The sequence below is a fragment of the Bombina bombina genome, chromosome 2, assembly GCF_027579735.1.
Source record: "Bombina bombina isolate aBomBom1 chromosome 2, aBomBom1.pri, whole genome shotgun sequence".
Lineage (NCBI taxonomy): Eukaryota > Metazoa > Chordata > Amphibia > Anura > Bombinatoridae > Bombina > Bombina bombina.
In genome coordinates, this window is record NC_069500.1 from 426,661,933 (window position 1) to 426,681,729 (window position 19,797).

At 41.3% G+C, this 19,797-nt stretch overlaps 1 protein-coding gene across 2 annotated transcripts in view; it reads right to left on the reverse strand.

Annotated features, from left to right (window-relative positions):
- Positions 1-407: 407 nt before the first annotated feature.
- The window catches only part of KLHL22 (kelch like family member 22), a 164,903-nt gene continuing 145,513 nt past the window's right edge, over positions 408-19,797 (reverse strand). The window contains exon 8 of one of the 2 annotated variants that reach the window (XM_053701977.1): positions 408-1,005. In XM_053701977.1, the coding sequence (XP_053557952.1) occupies positions 646-1,005 (360 nt within the window). In that variant the 3' untranslated portion in view covers positions 408-645. The remainder of the gene's footprint in view (positions 1,006-19,797) is intronic. The other variant, XM_053701978.1, reaches the window with a different exon arrangement.

The window sequence follows — 19,797 nt, forward strand, 5'->3', positions numbered from 1 at the left end:
GCAGTCTGCAGAGGCTTAGATACAAGATAATCACAGAGGTAAAAAGTGTACTTATATAACTGTTGGTTATGCAAAACTGGGGAATGGGTAATAAAAGGGATTATCTTTCTTTTTAAAGAACAAAAATTCTGGTGTTGACTGTCCCTTAAAGCAACTTTCTAATCTACTCCTATTATCAAATTGTCTTTGTTCTCTTGGTATCTTTATTTGAAAGAGCAGGAATGAAAGCTTAGGAGCTGGCCCATTTCTGGTTCCGAACCCTGGATAGTGCTTGTGGGTTGGTGGCAAAATGTGAATCATGAAAGAAAGAAATTGGGTTTAGTATCCCTATAACTTACTCAAATAAAATGACAAATATACTTTAGTAGCAAACATATAAAAAGAGACAAAATCATTGACACATTCAATTTTGTCCATTTGGCATGTTTTTTAATATTGCACATGGATTTCATACTTTCCAGGTCAATTTACAATGAGGCAGAATAGTTAATTGAAGTTTACAGTTTTAATAGAAGAAAAATGTTAAATGTTTAAAAAACAATCATTTTTGGAAGTGGATGAAACAAAAGCGAACTCCTGCAAGCACCTGAATATGTGATGTAAAAATTAGGAGGGCCAAACGTTTGTACATCATCAAGAGGGATGTCAGTCTTCATCTGAGTTATCCAAGTCCTCCCAGTCTGACAAACTCAAGACTTCAGAAGCATTGTAATCCATATATGTCTCAGGCGTCCATAAATCAGGATCTGAGATAACAGATCTTGGGAGAGTGATGACACAGGCTGCCATTCCAGATATATCAACTTCTAGAGGTGGCCCATCATTCCAGCAGTCTTTTTCAGCGTCATACACATGAACTAATTCTGTACGATCACCTTGGTTGTGTGACCTGCCTCCCAGGACATATATTTTGTTAGACAGTACAGCAATACCAGGCTCTCCATGTCCTATAGGAATTGGGGTTACCAGAGACCACTGGTCATTATTTGGACTATAACAAGCCACCTAAAACATTAAGAAAAGCATTAAGAAATACAGATTTTGGTTACCATTCAAATAATCATATAACCCAAACTATCAGTTAATCTTCTTAGTTAAAGCTCTCTCTTCATCTTGCATTTCTGCTTCTTAATCACAATTTCCCAAAAAGTTTTCTTACTTAATTTCTACTCTAAATAACACCAATTGTGAATGTTTCAAAACAGCTGTGTTAAAAAATAAAAATAAAAAAAATATAGAATAAACATTTGTGCAAGAGCATGTGTCATACCCAAACATATATTGGTTTCATAATATTCTCTTATAATGTGGAGTAATGCAGCACCCAAATTTCAAGTCCTTATATTTATGGAATAGTTTATTAAAACTAAATGTACTTTAATAGTTCAGGGTTTGTAGAAGTGTGCAGGTTGAAATTGTTAAATAGACATATTAAGAAGACAATTTATGAAAAAACCTAATTTAGATTGCTTAGATGTATTAGAGAAGGATGTCCCTTATCACCATTATTATTTAATGTAGCACTCAAGCAATTTATATCACTACTAGGCGATAAGCCTGCCCAGAGGGCAGTCTATTTTTTTAAAGTGATGTAAAATTACAAAAAATAAAAAAATGTAAAGGGCTATTTGGTAGTTTAGTGTTAGATTAAAGGGTGCTTTTATTTTGGGGGGCTTTTTATAGGGGTATTAGTTTAGGTTTACATTTTTTTATTTTATTTTGGATAATTACATTTTTTTTCTGTAATTTTAGATTTTTTTTATTGTAATTTTAGTGGTTTTATTTGTAATGTTAGATTTTTAAAAAATGTTTAATATATTTGTTTTAATTTTGTAAGTTTTTTTTATTTTATATCATTGGGGTTAACTTAGGGGGTGTTGGGTTAGGGCAGTGTTTTTCAACCAGTGTGCCGTGGCACACTAGTGTGCCGTGAGAGATCCTCAGGTGTGCCACGGCAGACTGACAACAGTGTGACACATTTTTTAAACTTTGCTTGTTTTTTACTCCCAGTGCAGGGGTAGTTTGTAGGAGGCATGGCATAACAGCACAATACATACAGTATGTGTGTGTTTGTGTGTATGTGTATATATATATGCTGTATTAGGCTACAATGTGTGATTTTTTTTAAATTTTGGGATGGTGGTGTGCCACAGGATTTTTTAATGTAAAAAAGTGTGCCACGGCAAAAAAAGGTTAAAAATCACTGGGTTAGGGGGCTTATTGATTAGATTAATTATTTGCATTTTGGGGGTTTGGCAGTTTAGGGGTTAATATTGTAATTAGGTAGTTGGCGTTGTGGAGGTTTTTGCGGTTTAGGCGTTAAAAGTGTAATTAGGTCGTTTGTGTTGTGGGGGTTTGGCGGTTTAAGGGTTAATATTTTAATTATGTTATTTGCGTTGTTTAAATTGGGGATTAGGGGTTAATTACTTTATTATTTTGCGATGTGGTGGTTGGCGGTTTAGAGGTACATTTTGCACAATATTTCTTGTGGGCGGTTAGGTATTTTTTTTGTTAATACTTCGTGCGAGCGGTTAGGGTTTTTTTTGTTAATACTTTGAGCAGTTAGGTTTTGTTTTATTATTTCATGCGGGCGGTTAGTTTTTTTGTTATTATTTCGTGCGGGCGGTTAGTTTTTTTGTAATTATTTCGTGCGGGCGGTTAGTTTTTTGTTATTATTTCGTGTGGGCGGTTAGGTGTTTTTTTTTTTGTTAATACCTCGTGCGGGCAGTTAGGTGTTTTTTTGTTAATGCACGCAACGGACGACGGCGACGGGCGTTTTACAAACGCAATTATTATATAGATTGAGGGAGGAAATGCAAGGAATATTTTTAAGAAAATCTGAATCAGTATATGCTGAGGATCTTTTATTATTATTAGAAACTTGTATAACAAATAATTTATAAACTCTGATTGAAAACTTTGGATCTTCAGCAGGCTACAGAGTTAATAAACCTAAATCAGAAATATTATGGATTAATAAAAAAGCTGACTCAAAAACAGATATATTTAAAAAGTCAAATTATATTTTAACTACCTAGGTATAAAAATGTAATTAGATCCTTCAGAATAATACTCTTTAAATTTCACACCAGTTATTAAGAAATGTATAGAAGATTTAAAGAAACAGAAAACATTACCGTTATCAGCTCAAGATAATAAGCTCTATAGTGCAGGCCCCAGGCAGACTGGATACAGGCAATATAAGATGGTTAAAGCAAATGTACAATTTATCCAACCTGCCTGGGGTCTGCACTATAGAGCTTATTATCTTGAGCTGTTGAAGCTCTAACTAATGTGAGTATTCTGGGTCTGCCTTCCATCTGGGGAGTGAAGATGTACACAGTATTATGCTATGAAGTGTTTCTTTCTACATCGTTTGAACTATTGTATTTATGGGACTGTTTCCATTAAAGACTCTTTTCACTTTGGATGTATTCCTGCATAATGATCTGTATTATTATCACTATTTGTGTGTGATTTTAGTAGCATTTATTTAATGTCCCTTTAATTATTTAAATAGCAATATTAAAAAAGTTCTTATGGAATAGTAAGAAACCTAAACTGAGCCTGGTTAACCTAAGTCTAACTAAAAATATTATGGGTCTAGCTTTACTTAATATTGAGTTATATCTGATAACACTTAGCAAAATAATATTAGATCAGCTAATATGTGAAATTAAAAGTGTACTTATATCTCCAACTAGCTTGCAACTTATGTCACATAAAAACATAAATTATGCTTACCAGATAATTTAATTTCCTTCTGTATAAGGAGAGTCCACGGCTTTATTCCTTACTGTTGGGAAATACTGAACCAGGCCACCAGGAGGAGGCTAAGACACCCCAGGCAAAGGTTTAAATACCTCTCCCACTTCCCCTATTCCCCAGTCATTCTGGGAACAAGGAACAGTAGGAGAAATATAAGGGTATAAAAGGTGCCAGAAGAGAAATATAAATTATGGGGTCTGTCCATCGGAGAAACATGGTCGGGGACCGTGGACTCTCCTTATACAGAAGGAAATGAAATTATCTGGTAAGCATAATTTATGTTTTCCTTCTTAATATAAGAAGAGTCCACTGCTTCATTCCTTACTGTTGGGAAACTTATACCCAAGCTCTAGAGGACACTGAATGATAACGGGAGGGACAAAAATAGAGACGGACCCTAATCTGAGGGCATCACAGCCTGCAAAACCTTTCTCCCGAAGGCTGCTTCAGCTGAAGCAAAAACATCAAACTTGTAAAATTTAGAAAAAGTGTGTAAGGAGGACCAGGTAGCCACCTTACAAATCTGGTCCATAGAGGCCTCGTTCTTAAAGGCCCAAGAGGAAGCCACTGCTCTAGTAGAATGAGCAGTAATTCTCTGAGGAGAAGAGACCTTCTGACCCTTACGCTTCACAGAATATGCCACAAACAAGGAAGAAGTTTGTCTAAAATCCTTAGTAGCCTGAAGATAAAACTTCAAGGCACGAACCACGTCCAAATTATGAAGTAAACGTTTCGCTGAAGAAGAAGGATTAGGACACAAAGAAGGGGCCACAATCTCTTGATTGATGTTGTGGTCGGACATGACTTTAGGGAGAAACCCTAACTTAGAGCGTAGGACAGCCTTATCCGAATGGAACACCAGATAAGGAGGCTCACATTGCAAGGTGGCAATTTCAGATACTCTGCAGGCCAAAGCAATCGCCAGTAGAAAAAGAACCTTCCAGGACAACAACTTAATGTCAATTTCATGCATAGGCTCAAACGGAGCCCGTTGCAAAACTTTAAGAACCAGATTCAGACTCCAAGGGGGAGCCAAAGATCTGAACACAGGTCTGATCCTAATCAGAGCCTTAACAAAAGACTGAACATCTGGAAGTTCAGAGAGCCTCTTGTGCAGTAAAACAGACAAGGCCAAAATTTGTCCCCTCAGGGAACTGGGCGAAAGACCCTTCTCCAGTCCATCCTGGAGAAACAGTAAAATCCTGGTAACCTTAACTTGATACCAAGGAAATCCACGCTCTTCACACCAGAATAAGTAGGTTCTCCACACCTTATGATAGATGCGACGAGTAACCGGCTTACGAGCTTGAATGAGAGTATCAATAACTCTCTCAGAAAACCCTCTTGGCAAGGAATAAGCGTTCAATCTCCACACAGTCAGCCTCAGAGAGTCTATATTTTGATGAACAAAAGGACCCTGTTCCAGCAGATCCCTGCGACAAGGTAACTTTCCTGGAGGAGAAGATGACATCCTCACTAAATCCGCGAACCACGTCTTTAGCAGCCACGATGGAGCAATCAGTATTACTGACGCCTGCTCCTGCTTGATGCAGGCCACTACTCAAGGAAGGAGAGGTAATGGCGGAATACGGTAGATTAGACTGAACCTCCAAGGCACCGCCAATGCATCTATTAGCTCCGCTTGAGGATCCCTGGACCTCGACCCATATCTGGGTAGTTTGGTATTAAGACAAGACACCATGAGATCCCCCACATGTAGCATATCTCCGCAAACACTTTGGGATGGAGAGACCATTCCCCCGGATGAAAGAACTGTCTGCTGAGAAAATCCGCTTACCAGTTTTCCACACCCGGAATGTGGATCGCTGACAGCGAACAGTTGTGGACCTCCGCCCACTCCAGAATCCGAGATACTTCCCTCATTGCTAGGGAGCTTCTCGTCCCCCCCTGATGGTTGATGTAAGCCACCAAGGTTATATTGTCTGATTGGAATCTGATAAACCGGACGAACCCAGAAGAGGCCAAGCCTTCAGAGCATTGTAGATTGTTCAAAGTTCCAGAATGTTGATCGGGAGGGAGCGTTCCTCCTGAGACCACAGGCCCTGTGCCTTCTTGGCACCCCAAACAGCTCCCCATCCTGAGAGACTCGCATCCATAGTCACAATCTCCCAGGATGGTCTTAGAAAGGATGTCCCTCGGGACAGATGATCTGGACAGAGCCACCAAGAGAGCGATTCTCTTGACCAGCTATCCAGGGAAATCTGTTGAGACAGATCCGACTGACTGCCGTTCCACTGTCTCAGCATGCACAGCTGTAATGGTCTGAGACTGAATCTGGCAAAGGGAATTATGTCCATGCTGGACACCATGAGACCAATTACCTCCATACACTGAGCCACAGATGGCCTTAAGGAGGTCCGGAGGGCAAGACATGCCGAAGCTAGCTTGCAACGCCTCTGGTCGGTTAGAAATATCCTCATGGATATTGAGTCTATTATAGTTTATCTTCCATCCATGTGATCGAAGAAGGGAGAGAAGAGATACCGATAGATAGAACTTCAAAGCCCGAACCAAATCCAAATTATGAAGTAACCGTTTCTTTGAAGGAGGAGGATTAGGACACAAGGAAGGAACCACAATCTCCTGATTGATGTTGCGATCAGAAACAACCTTAGGGAGAAAACCTAACCCAGTACGAAGAACAGCCTTATCAGCATGAAAAACGAGGTAAGGAGGCTCACATTACAGGGCAGCCATCTCAGAGACTCTGCGCACCGAAGCAATAGCCAGTAGAAAAAGAACCTTCCAAGACAGTAATTTAATGTCAACTACATGCATAGGCTCAAACGGAGCCCTCTGCAAAACATTAAGAACTAGATTTAGACTCCAAGGAGGAGCGGTAGATCTAAACACAGGCCTGATTCTAGCCAGAGCCTGAATAAAACACTGAACATCGGGAAGCTCAGCGAGCCTCTTGTGCAATAAAACAGAGCCGAAATCTGTCCCATTAGGGAACTAGCAGAAAGGCCCTTCTCCAGACCATTCTGGAGAAAGGAAAGAATCCTGGAAACCTTGACCTTATGCCAGGGGAATCCACGCTCTTCACACCAGAATAAGTAGGCCATCCACACCTTATGATAGATGCGACGAGTTTGAATGAGAGTATCAATCTCTCTCTCAGAAAAACCTCTCGGCTAAGACTAAGCGTTTAATCTCCACACAGCCTCAGAGAATCTAGATTTTGATGAACAAAAGGACCCTGTTCCAGCAGATCCTTGCGACAGGGTAACCTCCTTGGAGGAGAGGAAGACATCCCCACAAGGTCCGCGAACCAAGTCCTTTGCGGCCACGATGGAGCAATTAGTATTGCCGAAGATTGCTCCCGCTTGATGTGTGCCACTACCTGAAGGAGAAGTGGTAACGGTGGAAAAATGTAAACTAGATTGAACGTCCAAGGCACTGCTAATGCATCTATTAGCTCCACTGGAGGATCCCTGGACCGCAATCCGTATCTGGGTAGCTTGGTATTGAGCCGGGACGCCATGAGATCTATCTCCGGCATCCCACATCTGATGCAAATCTCCGCAAACGCCTCGGGATGGAGAGACCATTCACCCGGATGAAAGGATTGTCTGCTGAGGAAATCTGCTTCCCAGTTGTCCACACCTGGAATGTAGATCGCTGACAGAGAGCAGCTGTGGACCTCCGCCCATTCTAGAATCCGAGATACTTCCCTCATCGCTAGGGAGCTTCTCGTTCCCCCCTGATGGTTGATGTAAGCCACTGAGGTTATGTTGTCCGATTGGAATCTGATAAACTTTGGTGAACGCAGAAGAGGCTAAGCCTTCAGGGCATTGAAGATCGCTCAAAGTATTATCGGGAGGAGAGATTCCTCTCGAGTCCACAGGCCCTGTGCTTTCCTGGCACCCCAAACAGCTCCCCATCTTGATAGACTTGCATCCATAGTCACAATCTCCCAGGATGGTCTCAAGAAGGATATCCCTTGGGACAGGTGATCTGGATACAGTGTCACCAAGAGAGCGATTCTCTTGACCGGTTGTCCAGAGAAATCTGTTGCGACAGATACGAGTTGTCGCCGTTCCACTGACTCAGCATAGACAGCCGAAGAGGTCTGAGATGGAATCTTGTGAATGGAATGATGTCTATGCTGGACACCATGAGACCAATTACCTCCATACACCTGGCCACAGAGGGCCTTAAAGAGGTCTGTAGGGCAAGACAATTGGAAGTTATTTTGTAACGTCTCTGGTCTGTAAGAAATAACCTCATGGATATGGAGTCTATTATCGTTGCCATGAATTCTACCTTAGTACTGGGAACAAGAGAACTCATTACTAAGTTTATCTTCCATCCATGAGATTGAAGAAGTAGAAGAGCCTTTGAATGGTCCTCTGCCAGCCGACAGGATGGTGCCTGAACCAGGAAGTCGTCTAAGTATGGCGCTACTGCTATATCTCTGGTTCTGGCTACTGTGAGCTGATCCCCAGAACCTTCGTAAAGACTCTTGAGGCCGTAGCTAGACCAAATGGAAATGCTACAAACTGGAAGTGCTGGTCCAGGAACGCGAATCTTAGGAACTTGAAACGTTCCTTGTGTATTGGAACACAAAGGTAAGCATCTTTCAAGTCTATCGTAGTCATGGACTTTCCTTCTTGAACTAAGGGCAGAATGGACCTTATTGTCTCCATCTTGAACGATGGGACCGACAGGAACTTGTTTAAGCACTTGAGGTCCAGAATCGGGCAAAATGTACCTTCCTTCTTTGGTACCACAAAAAGGTTTGAGTAGTACCCCAGACCTCTCTCTGCTAGAGGTATTGGTACAATTACTCCCAGGACGGAGGATCCCTCACGCACCCTGGAAAAGCCTCTCGTTTTCTGGTCTTGAAGACAGGTTTCTCAAGAGGAATCTACCCCTGGGTGGATGGGATTTGAAACCTATCCTGTAACCCTGAGCGATAACCTCCAGGACCCAAGAGTCTTGCAGGTCCCCAAGCCAAGCCTCCAAAAAGAGAGATAGTCTGCCCCCAACACGATCCAGCAATGGATCGGGGGCCGCCCCTTCATGCTGACTTTGATTCGGTGGGCTTCTTGTTCTGCTTGGATTTATTCCAAGACTGAATCGGTTTCCAAGTTCCCTTGGACTGTTCAGGCTTCGCGGAGGGCTGCTGGCATTGGGATTTATCCGAATGAAAGGAACCAAAATTAGGACCTTGTCCCTTAGGTTTGTTCTTCTTATCCTGCGGTAAAAAGGCACCTTTGCCTCCAGTGACCGTGGATATGATTGAGTCCAGGCCTGGACCAAAAAGAATCTTCCCCTTAAATGGAAGAGAAAAAAGTCTAGATTTTGAAGTCATGTACGCAGACCAAGACTTCAGCCAGAGTGCCCTACGGGCTAGCACAGAAAAACCAGATGCCTTGGCCTCCAGGCGAATAATCTGCATATTTGCATCACAAATAAAAGAATTAGCTACCCTCAAGACCTTAATTCTTTCCAGATCGCGTCAAGGGGACCTTCCACCTCGATCAATTCAGATAAAGAGTAGCACCAATCGGTAGAGGTTCCAGCCACAACAGCAACTGCCGCTGCTGGTTGAAACAAATATCCTGCGTGCTGAAACATCTTTCTCAACAGAGTTTCTAACTTCTTATCCATGGGCTCCTTAAAGGACAAACTATCCTCAAGCGTGATAGTAGTGCACTTAGCAAGCGTGGATATAGCACCATCCACCTTAGGGACGGAACCCCACAACTCCAATTGAGAGTCTGGGACCGAGAACAATTTCTTAAAGGAAGAAGAAGGGGAAAAAGAAGAACCAAGTCTCTCCCATTCGTTCTTAATATTTGCCATCTTTACGAGAACCGGGAAAGTCTGTGACACCACCCTGTCCTTGTAGACCTTATCTAGTTTAGGAATGCAAGGCTCCTCAGGTAATTTAGGTTCTGGAACCTCTAAAGTAGCCAGTAGTAGTCTTTAACAGAAAGCGTAAGTGTTCGATCCTAAATCTAAGTGTTCGATCCTAAATCTAAAGTCTGGTTCCTCCGCAGCCGGAGGCCTAGAGGCAACAGATTCCGACCCAGAAAGAGCATCCTCTGAAGTATCAGAGGCGTCTTCATCAGCAGATAATCTTGTATCAGATAAATCCAGCAAGTTAGTAGATGACCCCTGGGAAGAATAGCAATATTTGACCTTTTGCTTGTGCTTAGCAGGGCGAAGTAAAGCACTGAAGGCCGCAGTTTGTAGCTGTTCAGTAAAGTCTGGCGGTAAGAGGGCCCCCTCCAGAAGGAGGATTAGCAGTGCAATGGGAAGCTCCATGTGTAATAGGAGATGACTGCAGGGAACACACCTCATGGGACGGAGACTCCTCAGAGGTGGATGGCTCAGTGGTACTAAACATCTTGGTTTTCTTAGATATAATTACTTTATCAAGGCATGTGGAACATAATTGAGCAGGCAGATATACCATAGCCTCATCACAATATAGACAGGTATTAGACTTAGATAAAGAGGGAGTACCCTCTAACATATCAGAGTCCTCCATAGCTTGCGCTTTTAAGATGGACTATAGAAAAAGATAAATGGCACCTTTATATCCCCAATGGCTGGGGAACTCACCACCTCCTATGACCTAGGCCCCACAGAGAAACTGCTTTGTCTCCTGTAAACTGCATGGTCAGGAAAGAGAAAATTAGTGTGACCACACCCGGTCACGTGGTGCACCATGCTGGACCGCCCCTACTACAGGAAAAAGTGCAGGCCGCGCAGCTATCCAAAACTAAAGTAAAACCTGAACGTTTCAACATCTGCCTGAGCCTCATGTCACACACGTCGCAGCATAAAACATAATAAAATTATGCGATAAATCCCCTCTGTTCAATAATCCCCTTCCGGAGATAATAACCTTTGATTCAATACAGATAAAAACACTGTGACCCTATCTTCTTTCGTTAACATACGAGTATAAAAATGAAACGATCTTACCGGAATCTCTGCCATGGAACAGACACACAGCCTCTCAAGTTTGACAGTCTTGTAGCATTGCTCCTGACATGGACTTGAGTGATAGAAGCAGGCAGTGAAATTCGTCAACACTGATTGCTTAGAAGCTGTTTATACGAGTCTGGATGGGTTTGCAGAAAGACTCTCCCTGCATCTCCAGACCCTAACATTCGTCAATGCTCTCACTGAGAGGCTGACAAGACCACTTAAAACTCCAGTCCCATTCTGAAGAGTACTACCCTCCATAAGGAACTACTCTGTATCTTCTGACACTTCTCTGCCAAACTCCTGTAACGAAAGGCAAACAATGACTGGGATATGAGGGAAGTGGGGGAGGTATTAAAGCCTTTTGGCTGGGGTGTCTTTCCCTCCTCCTGGTGGCCAGGTTCTGTATTTCCCACAAGTAAGGAATAAAGCGGTGGACTCTCCTCATATTAAGAAGGAAATTAGCCAATAGCAATATTTGATCTAGTATTACAATTCTGTTGCTAGGTAGAATATATTATATATATTGTATATAATTGGACATCCTTTACTTAAACGTCAACGATTCTTACAAGTGTTACATTTGTTGCAATGTTCTCACATTCAATAATAAATTGCATACTTTTTTGTTACATACAACAATATCGCTAGATATATACTATTTGATGTTCCTTGTATTCAAACTAAATGTTTGGCATAACTAATCTTGGTAAAAACAGTTATTGACCTTAAAAGAATTTTATGTGCGATTTATGCAAAATAGCTTTAATCAAGGCTCAATTCTGTTTGTAAAAAGTTTTAAAATTACAATTATACAATAAAAAACAAGATAACACGAATATAAAAGGAAAAAAAGAATAGAGAATTGATCTGTTGATAGAGATTTTTCATCAATTTGGTTGAATTTAAATAGTGTTCTTTTTCAAAAAATATACTCTTTTACTGAACTTCAATCCTATTGGCTGATTGGAACAGCCAATAGGATTGAGCTTGCATTCTATTGGTTGATTGAAACAACCAATAGAATGCGAGCTCAATCCTATTGGCTGATTGCATCAGCCAATAGGATTTTTTCTACCTTAATTCCGATTGGCTGATAGAATTCTCAAGGTAGGGTGATCTTCAAGGGGTTAGTGTTAGGTTTAATTAAGGGGGGATTGGGTGGGTTTTAGAGTAGGGTTGGGTGTGTGGGTTTTAATGTTGGGGGGGTATTGTACTTTTTTTTTTTTACAGGTAAAAGAGCTGATTACTTTGGGGCAATGCCCCGCAAAAGACCCTTTTAAGGGCTATTTGTAATTTAGTATAGGCTAGGGCTTTTTATTATTTTGGGGGGCTTTTTTATTTTATTAGAAGGATTAGATTAGGTGTAATTAGTTTAAAAAACTTGTAATTATTTTATTATTTTCTGTAATTTAGTAGGGGGTTTTCGTACTTTAGATAGTTGTATTTAATTGTATTTAATTGTAGTTAATTTAGGGAATTTATTTAATTATAGTGTAGTGTTAGGTGTAATTGTAACTTAGGTTAGGTTTTATTTTAACTAGGTAGCTATTAAATAGTTAATAACTATTTAATAACTATTCTACCTAGTTAAAATAAATACAAAGTTGCCTGTAAAATAAAAATAAACCCTGAGATAGCTACAATGTAACCATTAATTATATTGTAGCTAGCTTAGGGTTTATTTTATAGGTAAGTATTTAGTTTTAAATAGGAATAATTTAGTTAATTGTAGTTATTTTATTTAGATTTATTTAAATTATATTTAAGTTAGGGGGTGTTAGGGTTGGGGTTAGATTTAGGGGTTAATACATTTAATATAGTTGCGGCGACGTTGGGGACGGCAGATTAGGGGTTAATAAATGTAGGTAGGTGTCGGCGATGTTAGGGACAGCAGATTAGAGGTTAATAAAATGCAACTAGTGTTTGCGATGCGGGAGTGCGGCGGTTTAGGGGTTAATATATTTTTTATAGTGGCGGCGATGTCCGGTTTGGCAGATTAGGGGTTAAAATTTTTATTTTAGTGTTTGCAATGTGTGGGGGGGGGGCTCGGTTTAGGGGTTAATAGGTAGTTTATGGTTGTTTGAAAGAGAGAAAAACAAACAGAGGCGCCACCATGGCCTAGTACCACCAAAGCATGTATAATTGAATGCAGATAGATGAATATACTCACAAACATTAAGCACCCAGCTTTGCTAGTAGGGCAGACTGGAACTTTGCAGTGGTCCAGCTCACTGTTGACCCTCAGCGGGGATCCAGTCAATGTTCCTTGGAAGGGCCTATGGTAAGATGCCTGAGAGGACAAAAAAGGCAAACCAACATGGCCCAATAACGTTTAAGCAGAAGGAGGGTAAGATTACACTTACAGGATACAAAGCATCCCCTGGTGCAATATCGGCAAGAAGGGACCTCACAGTCGCCCAGTAGACTGTTATCCTAGGAAATCCACTGCTACCAGCAGAAAAAATGGTGCAGTATTTCTCAGCAGCTTAATAGTATAGTGATACACCACAACAGCAAGTGTATAAAAATTAAAATACTTTATTAACAATGCAACGCGTTTCTCAGCCTCCTGTGGGCCTGATGAAACATGTTGGTTTGCCTTTTTTGTCCTCTCAGGCATCTTACCATAGGCTCTTCCAAGGAACATTGACTGGATCCCCGCTGAGGGTCAACAGTGAGCTGGACCACTGCAAAGTTCCAGTCTGCCCTACTAGCACCGCTGGGTGCTTTATGTTTGTGAGTATATTCATCTATCTGCATTCAATTATACATGCTTTGGTGGTACTAGGCCATGGTGGCGCCTCTGTTTTTCTCTCTTTCCAGATTTGGACTACCAGGATGGCCGTCCTTTGACAGAGTGCTGCCCCTTCTTTTGGAATTTTATGTTATACTGGTTTTTATGGACTTTTATATACTTTTTTAAGATTAATCATTCTTTAGGTATTTTATTTTCATGTATTGTTTTTCTTGCTGTATTTTTTATGTCTTTTACAAATATTGTTTTAGTATATTGATCCATTACACTATTATTGTTATATAACATCTGCACTACTTTGCCCTTTGCTGTCTGTATAGATTAGGAGGCGCCCCCTAAAGGGTGTGGTGTGCGTGTGTGTACACCACTCTCTACACTGTTAGTTTATGGGTGATAGTGTATTTTTTAGCACTTTAGTTAAGAGTTTTATACTACGGCGTTAGCCCATAAAACTCTTAACTACTGACTTTTAAATGCGGTACCAGGCTTGACAGGAGAGGGTCTACCGCTCACTTTTTGGAAGACTCGTAATACCGGCGTTAGGCAAATCCCATTGAAAAAATAGGATAAGCAATGGACGTAAGTGGATTTGCGGTATTTTCGAGTCTGGCCAAAAAAGTGAGCGGTACACCTGTCATTTCAAGACTCGTAATACCAGCGGGCGTTAAAAAGCAGCGTTAGGACCTGCCAACGCTGCTTTTTAAGGCTAACGCAAGACTTGTAATCTAGGCGAATGTGTTTTCAATATAGTACAGGGTGAATTGAATTTCCAAATGACTCCTGTTGTTAGTTTTTTGCATTTTCCATACTGTCCCAACTTTTTCGGAATTGGGGTTGTATGTGTATATACAGTATATATAAAAGATATACTTACAGGTGGGGAGAGGAAAATATAATATATTATCAATATTTAATTTGTATAAGGTGCAGACCCTGAAAAAACATATTTAAACGTCAAGAACAAGAAAGAATATGGAGAATACATATATTCTCTTGAAAAACCAGGGATTTCAGCACTCAAATTTTATTCAAATAAAGGTATGACACCACTTCATTTCAAAATGCTTATTTTATTTTATTTGGGTGTGTCCACACACGTCCAATCTATGTGAGCAAACCGCCTAAAGCCAGTATAATAGCCACAGTTTCGATCCAGTTACATAATTTAAAATAATTTAAAGGATAAATTGGTAAAGAGCGATTACGTAAGAAATCCAAGAGAGTTAAATTGGCTGGAAAAACACCAAAAAATTCAGGGATGTCTCCAATGTAGCAATTGTGTCTTTTGCAAACTTATTGTAAAGACAAAACCGTTTAGTACTAGGGATAAGAGTTTTGAGATTAGGCAGTTTATAAACTGTAAATCAGAAAAACAAAATTTATGCTTACCTGATAAATTTCTTTCTTTCCGGATATGGAGAGTCCACGACGTCATTCAATTACTAATGGGAATATCACTTCTGGCCAGCAGGAGGAGGCAAAGAGCACCACAGTAAAGCTGTTAAGTGTCACTACCCTACCCATAATCCCCAGTCATTAGACCGAAGGTAAATGGAAAAGGAATAACACAAAGGTGTAGAGGTGCCTGAGGTTTAGTAAAAAAAATAACTGTCTTAATAAAGGGTGAGGTCGTGGACTCTCCATATGCGGAAAGAAAGAAATTTATCAGGTAAGCATACATTTTGTTTTCTTTCCTAAGATATGGAGAGTCCACAACGTCATTCAATTACTAGTGGGAACCAATACCCAAGCTAGAGGACACCGAATGAACAGGGAGGGAGAACAAGACAGGCAGACCTAAACAGAAGGCACCAACGCTTGAAGAACCTTTCTCCCAAAAGAGGCCTCAGCCGAGGCAAGAGTATAAAATTTGGAAAAAGTATGCAGAGAGGACCAAGTTGCAGCCTTGGAAATCTGTTCTACAGAAATTTTATTTTTGAAGGCCCAAGAAGAGGAGACAGCCCTAGTGGAATGAGCTGTAATTCTCTCAGGAGGCTGCTGTCCAGTAGTCTCATAAGCAAAACGAATTATACTTCTCAACCAGAGGAAAAGAGAAGTAGCAGTAGCCTTATGAACCTTATGCTTTCCTGAGAAACAAACAAATAAACAGGGCAGAAGACTGGCAAAAATCCTTAGTCGTCTGTAGGTAGAATTTTAGAGCACGCACAACATCGCACATGTGAAACAAAATAGATAATGCAGAAATCTGACCTTTCAGAGAACTGACTGACAACCCTTTCTCCAGACCTTCCTGGAGAAAAGACAAAATTCTAGGAATCCTGACCCTACTCCAAGAGTAGCCCTTAGATTCACACCAATAAAGGTATTTAGGCCATACCTTATAGTAAATTATTCGAGTAAAAGGCTTGCCTAGATCATGGTCTCAATGACCGATTCAGAAAATCTATGCTTAGACAAAACTAAGCGTTCAATCTCCAAGCAGCTTCAGAGAAACAAGATTTGGATGGAGGAATGGACCCTGAGTTAGAAGGTCCTTCCTCAGAGGCAACCTCCAAGGTGGCAGAGATGACATCTTCACTAGGTCTGCATACCAGATCCTGCAATGCCATGCAGGAGATATTAGAATTACTGATGCTCTCTCCTGTTTGATACGAGCAATAACTCATGGAAGGAGCGCAAACGGAGGATACAGGTATGCTAGACCAAAATCCCAAGGAACCGCCAGGGCGTCTATCAGAGCGGCCTGAGGAGCTCTTGACCTTGAACCGTACCTTGAAAGCTTGGCTTTCTGCTGAGACACCATTAGATCCAACTCCGGCACCCCTCATTTGAGGGTTAACCTGGAGAACACTCCCCAGGATGAAATGTCTGTCTGCTCAGGAAATCCGCTTCCCAGTTGTCCACCCCAGGAATGTGGATTGCAGATAGACAACAATTGTGAGCTTCTGCCCACTGAATAATTTGTGCCACCTTTTTCATGGCTAAGGAACTCCGAGTTCCTCCCTGGTGGTTGATGTAAGCCACTGAGGTGATGTTGTCTGACTGAAACCTGATAAACCTGGCTAAGGACAATTGACGTCAAGCCATCAGAGCATTGTAAATCGCTCTCAATTCCAAGATGTTTATGGGGAGAGCAGACTCCTCCCGAGTCCATAGTCCCTGCACCTTTAACGAGTCCCAGACGGCTCCCCTTGGTCACAATCACCCAGGAAGGTCTCTGAAAGCATGTGCCCTGAGACAGATGGTCCTGAGAAAGCCACCACGGGAGAGAGTCTCTTGTCGACTGGTCTAGATCTATCCTCTGAGACAGATCCGAATGGTCTCCGTTCCATTGTCTGAGCATGCATAATTGCAGAGCTCTCAAATGGAATCGAGCAATAGGAATTATGTCCATGGAAGCGACCATCAGACCAATTACCTCCATACATTGAATCACTGATGGCCGAACAGAAGATGTAAAGAGAGACAAGAGGAGAGATTTCTGGATTTTCTGACCTCTGTGAGAATTTTTTTCATAAATAGGGAATCTATTATGGTCCCTAAGAAAACCACCCTTGTAGCTGGAACAAGGGAACTCTTTTCCAGATTTACTTTCCAACCGTGGGAACGTAGAAAAGACAACAAGATCTCTGTATGAGAGTTTGCTTGTTGAAAAGATGGCGCCTGAACCAATATGTCGTCCAAGTAGGGCGCCACTGCAATTCCTCGAGACCTGATCACTGCCAAGAGAGCACTTAGAACCTTTGAGAAAATTCTGGGAGCTGTGGCAAGGCCAAACAGAAGAGCCACAAACTGAAAGTGTTTGTCTAGAAAGGCGAATCTCAGGAATTTGTGATGATCCCTGTGGATGGGAACATGAAGATACGCGTCCTTCAGGTCTATGGTTGTCATGAACTGACCCTCTTGGACCACAGGAAGAATGGAACGAACGGTTTCCATTTTAAAAGAGGGTACCCTGAGAAACTTGTTGAGGCACTTTAGGTCTAAAATGGGTCAAAAAATTCCCTCTTTTTTGGGCACCACGAGCAGATTTGAATAGTATCCTAGACCCTGTTCCCTTACTGGAACAATCCCTCCCAGGAAGAAAGGTCCTGAACGCAGTTCAAGAATGCCTCTCTTTTTACCTGGTCTGCAGATAATCTTGAGAAGTGTAATCTGCCCCTGGGAGGGAAAGTTTTAAATTCTATTTTGTAACCCTGAGATACTATGTCCACAGCCCAAGGATCTGGGACATCTCGTCTCCACGCTTGACAAAACAGGGAAAGTCTGCCCCCCATTTGATTGGGGACCGACCCTTCATTATGCTGACTTTCTTTAATTGCTTCCCCTTATTCAAAGACCGATTGGGCTTCGAAGAAGACTTGGACTGCTCCTGCTTGGAAGGAGAGGAAGACTTTTGACCTTTGAAGTTACAAAAGGAACGAAAATTACTTTAACGTCCTTTGAGTCTGTTCTTCTTGTCTTGCGGTAGAAAAGACCCTTTTTCCACCAGTAATATCAGAAATTATTTCTGCCAGACCAGGTCCGAACAAGGTCTTACCCTTGTAAGGAAGTGCCAGAAGCTTGGACTTAGAGGTAACATCAGCTGACCAAGATTTTAGCCACAATGCCCTGCGGCTAGGACAGTGAAGCTAGACATCTTGGCTCCCAGTCTAATAACTTGCATGTTAGCATCAGAAATAAAGGAATTGGCTAGTTTGAGAGCCTTAATCCTATTTTGTATCTCCTCCAACGAAGTCTCTACTAAAATTGATTCAGACAAGGCATTGCACCACAAAGATGCCGCACTTGTTACTGTGGCAATACAAACTGCAGGTTGCCATTGAAGACCTTGACGAACATACATCTTCTTCAAATAAGCTTCCAGCTTTTTGTCCATGAGATCCTTAAAGGAGCAGCTATCCTCTATAGGGATCGTAGTTCTCTTAGCCAGAGTAGAAATAGCCCCTTCTACTTTAGGCACCATGCACCAAGAATCTTTAACGGAGTCAGCAACAGGAAACATCTTTTTTAAATATGGGAGACGGGGAGAAAGGAATCGGTGGCTTATCCCATTCCTGTGAAATAATCTCTGTCACACGGTCTGGGACAGGAAATACTTCCACAGAGGAAGGAACATCATAGTATTTATTACGTTTACTAGACTTCTTAGGGTTGACAACGACAGAAGTATCGTTGTCCAAAGTAGCCTATACCTCCTTTAACAATACATGAAGGTGTTCAAGCTTAAATATGAAGTTTACTTCTTCAGTATCAGATGAAGGAATAATACTGTCCGAATCTGAGATTTCACCCTCAGCGGCTACTGACGTATCCTCCTCATCAGACTTATGCGTAGCAGTAGGTGGAACAGAAACCTTTCTATCTGAATGTCTAATTTTCCTCTTGTGTTTTCCCAGCATAGGAAAAGCAGTTAATGCTGCAGACACCGCAGAAGATAACTGTGCAGCAAAATCTGCAGGCAAATAAACTCCTCCAGGAAGCTGAGAGGAACTGCAGGGCAATGTATGTGATGCCATAGAGGCTTGGGACGTTTGAGGAGAAAGATGTGGAATTGCCTGAACAGCATCATCTTGAGAGACATTGAACTCAGCGGACAACAATTTATCTTTAAATTGAAGTGTTCTAGCTAAGCATGCAGCACAGAATTGCATAGGCAAAACAATTTGTGCCTCTAGGCATAACAAGCATTTGTCAAAAGACAAGAGTCTTCCATGTCTATAATACTAAATAAATAATTCCCCAAATTGTAGAATTTTTTTAAATACACTGTCACTTTAAGAATTTTTAATACCACAGCAGCTTAACATTATACAAAAATTCTTTACAATAATAAACAAATCAGGCCCTCTACACCTCAGACAGGCTGAGGTGCCTTACCGTAACACTTATACATAATTTGGCTGCCAGAAGTCTCTAAAACGATCGTATAGTTGATCGACACTGAAGAGACTGAAATTCAATGATGCTGCTCCGCTCTGTGAATATCCAACAGCACAGAGAAGTCACGTGACCGGCAGAGAGAGAAAACTACGCAAGTAAAAGGCGCGCTTTTCCCTCTGCCTACAACATCGGAGCTAAATTTACACAAACGCTCAAGCAGTCTTTCAGTTAGCCTGTTCTAGCTAAGCAAGCAAAGAAAACCAAAGTTTTTACATAAATTCCTGTATAAAATATAAGCCCCACACACATACTAATAAAGTATTTCAACAAAGTTAGCCCAAACAGAAAAAACGTCCCAATAAAGGGTAGATTAACCCCTAGTCTCAAGATACATAATGTGCCTGCCCACTGCCAAAGAGAATCCTGTATAAAGGATTTTAAAAATGTCCCCATCTACTGCA